The sequence below is a fragment of the Garra rufa genome, chromosome 1 (genome assembly GCF_049309525.1).
Source record: "Garra rufa chromosome 1, GarRuf1.0, whole genome shotgun sequence".
Taxonomy (NCBI): domain Eukaryota; kingdom Metazoa; phylum Chordata; class Actinopteri; order Cypriniformes; family Cyprinidae; genus Garra; species Garra rufa.
The window spans coordinates 83,651,585-83,659,073 of record NC_133361.1 but is presented as its reverse complement, the minus strand read 5'-3'; the positions used below and the strand labels follow the sequence as shown (position 1 = coordinate 83,659,073).

The window sequence follows — 7,489 nt, the reverse complement described above, 5'->3', positions numbered from 1 at the left end:
TCAGAGAAACGCTTAGTAGAGTCCGCAATAGCAAATTAATACTTCGCAAGGCCTGTTTGGTTTAGGCCCTGCTTGAATGGTTGACAAACAGGAAGTTACCACAGAGGCAGCAGAGGGAGCAGCAACAGTCAGTGTGAATAAGGGCTCCCTCTGCTGGCCTGGAATTACAGAATCCCCCCTCCTAGGAGCGACTCCTGGCGCTCAAACAACAACAGTCCAGGAGGGTGGGGGAACAGAGGCAAGACAGGGGGTGGGACGGTGGGCCAGGTCCATGAAGGGGAACAGGTACAGAGTCTGGGCATGGACCTTGGAACAGAGGCAGACAGTGAAGCACTGGAGGACCTGGACCGTGGAGTGATGGCAGACCTGGATCATGAAGCAGAGGTGGGCCTGAACCTTGTATAAATGGCAGACAAAGAAGCTTTGGAGGACCTGGGCCGTGAAGCAGTGGCAGACAGTGGAAACTTGGAGGACCTGGGCTATGTGGAGCAATAGCAGACCTGGATCATGAAGCGATTTTGAAATAATTTCCTCAGCAAAAATGAACTGGATTAAAAGTGAAGCAGTTTTAGTTGGTAAATGGGAAAGAAGGGTACCAATACTCCCGAATGGTTTAATTTGGAAGATAGTTTTAAAAATTTAGGAGTGTTTTTAGGAGATGAAACGATTGTTCAAAGAAATTGGGAGGGAATAATTTAAAATGTCGCTTAATGAAATGGAAATGGATTGTAAAAAATATATCATATAGAGGACGTACCCTTATTATCAATAATTTGGTGGCCTCTTCTTTATGGCACTGATTGGCTTGTATTGAACCGCCTGCATGTTTGCGAAAATTCAATCCATTTTAATGTTTTTTTTTTTTTTTGACAAAATGCATTGGGTACCACAAAATGTCTTATATTTACCAAAGGAAGAAGGAGGACAAGGAGTTGTACATTTACAAAGTAGGACTGCAGCTTTTCGGCTAAAATTTATACAGTGTTTTCTCACTGGTCCAGAGAATTTATGCTGGAGGTCAGTGGCCAGTACGATTTTAAAGACTGCTGAAGGACTATGTTTGGATAAGTCTTTGTTTCTGCTTAATCCCCATAGAATCAGCACATCCAGGATGCCAGAGTTCTACAGGAACCTTTTCAAGTAAAAAGGTCTGATTCCACATCATCTTTATTCTGGCTATTGAAGGAACCACTGATTCATGGATCACAATTGGACATTTTGGGTGGTTTTGGGGCTCTGACGGAAGCTTTCTTTAAATCCAAGACTGTAACTAATGGATGTTTAATTAAAGTGGCTGGCACAACTTTGGAAAAAGCTGAAGATGTAGTTGCTCTTTTAGGAGTCAGATCTGTTCAAATTGTCACACAAGTATTACAGAAGTTACAGTCTGCTCTTACAACAGAAGAATTAAAAATGCTTCAGGGGTATTGTAAAGGGGAATTAACCCCTAATGAGAAAGACAATTTCCCCAATCATCTGCTTTAACAGAACTTAGCTGATTACACAGGCTTTTTGCTAGAATCAGAAAAGGTGACAAATTTAGATTTGTATGAAAATGAAGGAAAAAGAATGTATCAAGCCTGTGTAAAATCTTTTAACAAAAAGGGACTACATGTAAGACTGGATACACCATGGCGTACGGTTTTAAGATGAGTAACAATGTAAGACCAGAGTGGAGAGCACTCTCTTTGTCACTTGACTGAAAGAGCTGGAGATTTACAGTGGCGTATTCTGCATGGTATTATTGCTGTTAATGCTTTTATTTGTATTTTAAATCCAGATGTTAGCAGTGAATGTGCTTTCTGTTTTCAGAGAGAGACTGTTTTTCATGCCTTTGTGTATTATACAACTTTTTTAAAATTGTTTTAATGAGAAGTTTTCTGTGCATACTTTAATTTTGGGTTTTAAATATGTTCAGAAACGTCAAAGTGAATGCCAGTTGTTAAACTTCATTTTTGGTACAGCCAAAATGGCCATTTATGTTAGTAGTACATATTAAGATGTCAGTTTAATGGTTTATTACCATTATGTATTAAACTAATTTAACCAGGGTTCAGGTGTTATGTTTACACTAGACTTTTCTCTGCATCGGCCATACTGATTTTACGCCAGGGTGAGGGTATATCTGCAGGCTTTGCATTGTACTCTTTAGCAAATTTATCATTGAATTTTACCATCACATATTTCCAGTATGCTGAGGCCTCTATGCTAGAGTCTGGATCAATTCGCCAGTCTGGATAGATTTTGCTGTATTCCTTATATAGATGCCACTGATCATTGGTATCATGGCATTTGAATTTTTGTTCGCTGTTCACCGATGTTGTACAGATGTCTGTCACTAGTTTTTCAGAATCATCAAATCTGTAGCGGCCGAGACCTTTTGGTCTGTGGATTGAGACAAAGTGTTTAGTATGGTCTTCTCCTCCAGCTTCACATGGTGCTTCACAGAATGGACACTGTTTCCCACAGCCATGAACTCGTCTGAACAGAACATCCTGTGGTTTGATTTGAAGATGATCTATTTTGATTTGAAAGGGAGTTACCGAACAAGACCTTTTCAGTGATTCATGCATGTCCTTCACAGAACATTGAAGACATTCAGCAATTTTTTTGGGATTTGCATTGTTTAGTGTGCTGATTTTGTCCACTGCATCCTTGGGAATAACAAGCCTTTTTTGGAGTTTCCTGCATATGTCTTGGATGAATCCCTTGATGTCATGTATATTTGGGTTTTGTTCTGCCTCTTCGATTGCCTGGATAATTTCACTGACGACAGTATTGACAAGCGCTTCCTCTAATTTGACAATTCGGTTCTCTCCTAAAAAGTGCTTTTTAACTCTGTCAAAAATGAAGACTTTAACTGACCTTTCATATGACTTAATGAAACGCAAATATGTTTCAAATTTAGATTCAAGAAGAAGATTCTTTAGGATTGAAATCTGGAATGTTGTCCTTGTTCCAAATATTGCTGAGTTTTCACCAGTCACCATCTTATCTGCCATTTCCATGCCCAAATTCTCAGAAATATATCGTTCAAAGGCAGGTTCCAGGCATTTTCTCATGAATTCATCAGCCGTATTCTGACATTGGTCTCGTTCACGGTAAAGGTCTATGAATTTACGGTGGTATGTTTGTTTGGCCTTCTCCAAGGCAGTAAGTGGGTTATTTTCCTGGATAAATTTATTGTGGATCTTTTGAAATTCTCTGCTTGCAAATCCACATATGTGCAGTTTAAGAGCGAGTTCAAAGTCTTCCTTCAGCTTAAGATCTTCATGAGCCTTAAGTTTCTCATCAATCATGTTAAGAATTTCCCTGATGTATGTGTCATCATAATCATCCTTACTTTTCCCCTTTGCTCTAACAAATTCCCAACAGTCCATGATAAGGTTGTCTGACATCTCTTGAGTGATCTTGATCTGATTTTGAAAAAACCATTTGGATATAAAGTTTTTGTCTTTGTCTACTACAATTTTTCCATGGCCCTGATCATTTAAACCCTTCACTTTGTCTAATTTTTGAGCCATTGAACTTCCTCTAGACTGAAGACTATTCCTCAGATGATGAAAAACTCTTGTCATGATATCTTCTGATTGAAGCCCTGTGTATGACAATGTCCTGACAGTCTCCTGCCACATATTTTCAAATGCTTTATCTAGCATGGAGTCTGACATGTCTGACTTTTTCTCACGACAGTCTTTCAGCAAGTTCAGCACTTTTTTCTCTATTGAGTCCATGTATGTCTTTTTGATTCCTTCCACCTTGATCATTCCATTTCGACGTGAAACAGCATCATCCAGTTTTCTACTGATGGAATTCAAAAGCTCTGTCTTCAAAGACTTTGCAGAATTTATAAAGTCTTGTCGATAACTTTCCACAAGTTCAACATGACCATCTCCTTGTTTATAGTATGATTTGATCTTGTTAATAATTTCATCTTCTCCTTTTGAAAGCTCAACATTTGCTTCTTGTAGTAAATTACAGCGGACGTCTTCAATGGTATGCTTCTCTGAGTTTTCAAATTTTCCATAGTTCAAGATCTTCGTTTTAGCTTCTGATGCCCAAGTGTGCATTTGCTTTCTCAGTGTCCAGTCCCATCTGTTGTACTCTGTGCACAGTTTGATGTATGCATCAGCCACCAGGCTATTTCTGAAGCTAAAGATGAATTTCTCAAATTTCACAGCAGTCCACAAATCTTCGGTCCATTTAAGAAATTCATTGATGTTGCTGGGCTTGTAACATCTGAAGACCTCCATTATGCGCTTTCTGAGAGTATACACAGACTCACTATAGCCAATACTTACTGGTGCCATTGGGGGGTTTCCATGCCACAATCCAGGGATGTAGTAATCACCTGTTTTGGTGTCATAGTTCATCACATCTGTAAATTTCTTGAACTCCAATTTGTTTTCCATTTTGGCTGCAGCTTGTGTCATTTCATCCAGTTGTTCCAACAGAAATTTACGGTCTCTCATGTTTGAATCATGAGCTGAGACATCAGCAACATTCTGGTGTACAAACAAACATGTGTGTTTCTTACCGATTTCCTTCATCCTAAGGAAGGCATGAACAATGATCTGTAAAATGTCTTTCATCTCTGTAGAGTTTTCCATGGCGATGTTGACAATTGTTACATCACTCAGTCCAACAACAATGGTTGCCAACTCATTGTCATGTTCATAGCTGTTGTCCAGTTGAGCGAGTTCAGGGGACTTTAGTCCCTCAGTGTCAATTATGACTATATAATCACTGTTGAGGTCTGCATTACACGCTTCTGTTACATTGATAAGCTGCATAAAGGCTCCCCTGGTGCACCTTCCACTGCTTACTGCAAACTGAACTCCAAACATAGTGTTCAGCAAAGTTGACTTTCCTGAACTCTGGACGCCCAAAACAGTAACAACCTTAATCTTGTTTTTTGGTTTCACTATTGTGTTTAATTCAGAAAACACACTAGAAAGCCACTTTACAGGAATATTTGAAGAATCTCCATCCACAAGTTCAAGTGAATATCCATCCAGCAGTAGTTGAGCACAAAGTCTAGGTAAATGTTCCAGTTGTTTTCGGTAAAGTGCATTTTCTGAGAGTGAGATTGCAGACTCGTAAAGCTGGCTCATCTCTCGAATGAAGTGCTCCACTCCTAAAGAACTGTTGGAAATCTTTTTATCAAGCTCAGCAATGTCTTTCTTGTTCCCACAAACATCTTGACATTTCTGTTTGTAGAGTTCTCTGAGTTGAGGCAGCACTTTATGTGAGTGATTCTCCAAATCAATTCTTAACCATTTTAAGAAGTAGGCCCTTTCTATTGTTGATACCGATAAAGCACTGATAAAGCAGCTCATTGTAGCTGACATGTTTTTTCTGTATTGCTTTTCTCTGAGATCCTTTTGCTGCATCTGAAGATCATTCTTGTACTCGTCGATATTTTTATCTTCTACTTCCTTTAATCGGCATTCCTCCTTCTCTAACTTGGCCAGTTTCATCAAGATGTCTCCTTGCAAGGGCAGCTCCGTCTTTTTGAACTGAACTATGTCATTAATTTTTGATGTGATTTCATTTGCACGTGCTTTGGCAAACTGACATTCATCAGCATCCTCATCCACAGAGATTCCTAGATTTCGTGCAATCTCAGCCATACGAACAACTGACATTTTGTGATTGCTGTTCTTAATTGCATCTTGCAACTTGATTTTAATTTTGTCAACAAAGTCTGCATCATTTTGCTTAGCTTTAAAGATGAAATTACCTCTCTTTAGATTGAGATTTTTGACTGTATGTCTAATGTCCTCATTGCTATTGTTCCCCACAAAAAATAGCTGAGGTGTAGATTTCTGACTCTGGGATGAAATTAACTCTGAATCTAAAAGTTGGGATTCAAAGAACACAAACATAGCAGCTGAAGCCTTACAAAGGAAAGAGTACTCTGTTTCAAATTTCTGAATGTCACCTCTCAAGTTTGCAATAGCTACAGGTCCAGGAAAGACATCAATGTTCTTGTTTCCACATGGAAGATACCAGGCCATCTCAACCAAGCCATCTGATATTTTCTTGTTGATGTTTCCGCAATCCATGTTGAAGTGCACAAATGTATCTGTGTACTGCTGTGGATTGCTAAGCAACTTATTCAGAATTTCTGATTTGGAGATGTTGCACCTACCAAGTCTCACAAAAGACACTAATGGTAGGTCTGACTGAGCAATCCTTTCCTGAACAAATCTACTTGAATCTGATAAGGAGTGTGGTTTGTATTTTTTCACAATATCTCTCATTGCCCAAAGCATAAGAGTGATTTGATTTGTATCATTGTTTGGAAGCAGCAGAGGGACAGCAAACTGGCACATGGACATTTTCACTGTCATTTCCTGCTGAAGAAAACTGTCAGAACAAAGAAATACAGCAGTCAGAATGTCTAAAGGATTTACTAACTGAGAACAATTTGATTCAGCACTATCCTGTTCATCATCCCACTCAGAATCTTCTGCCTCATCTGATTGGGTACACTTAACATTCCTTGCTGTCCTTTGTAGCATCATTAGTCTCTTTAAGAAGAGCCATGGCAGATCTGAAAGGTGCTGGATAGGCGCATCTGTAATGCTGTTCTTGCCAATCTGCAGAACTGTTTGGAGAGTGAGCTTTTTATCATAGTATTCGGCCAAACCCAGGTTTTCCAGGAGAGTCTTCATGATGTTCCCTGTAAATAAAACCAAAATGATTTACATTTGCTGCACCTTATGAAACAAAAAAATATGGGAATATACTGTAAAAAATGCAATATATTAAACAATGCATCTCCATATACAGTATGGCAAACTAATGCTTATATTTTTCTTCCATATAGATCAATATATGGACAGTTCATGCATGGCTATATATTGATAAATAGCTCAATATATTATAGATAATATAGCTTTACACTAATTAACACTCAATTAATTATTTTCATGAGGTGGGTTTACATAAACCTACAAACATATTCTTACATTTTTTTTAAATTGATTTACATAGTTTTTAGAAGTTTTTTCCCTAGTTCAGCTCTAACAAGTGAATATAATATATGGACCCAACTAAACTAAATTGTTTCTTATTTGTTACAGTTGTTATAAACAGTTAATTTTCTTTTGTTTTCAAGGTTTCTGTAAGTTGATTTTATGGTTGTGTTGATTTTTGACAGAATTTTTCACTGATGGCTGATAGACATCATGACGTTGAGGTGGCATTGTGACAGTTTCAAAACTATGTTTGGAAAGAAAATTACGTGTTCTGTGGGAATAAATATGATATGGGGTCAAATATACATTTAAATGCTCCTTCTTGCAGTAAAAAATTAATTATACTGTATATAAATTGAGGGCATTAAGGAGTTGCGAATAATATGTGAGGCATTGAGACTTGATTTGAATGTACAATCACGCTTTATTTTCACTTTAGTCATTTGCGATCGCACATGCTCTGTGTATACTAGAGCTGCAGTACTTACCACAGATTTTACAAG

The 7,489-nt window shown here is 38.2% G+C and overlaps 1 protein-coding gene across 1 annotated transcript; it reads right to left on the bottom strand.

Moving 5' to 3' along the window:
• Positions 1-2,066: 2,066 nt before the first annotated feature.
• On the bottom strand, positions 2,067-6,680 carry LOC141342755 (up-regulator of cell proliferation-like). The gene has a single exon (XM_073847287.1). It carries the CDS (start codon positions 6,678-6,680, stop codon positions 2,067-2,069), a length of 4,614 nt encoding a protein of 1,537 aa, XP_073703388.1.
• Between the last annotated feature and the right edge of the window lie 809 nt (positions 6,681-7,489).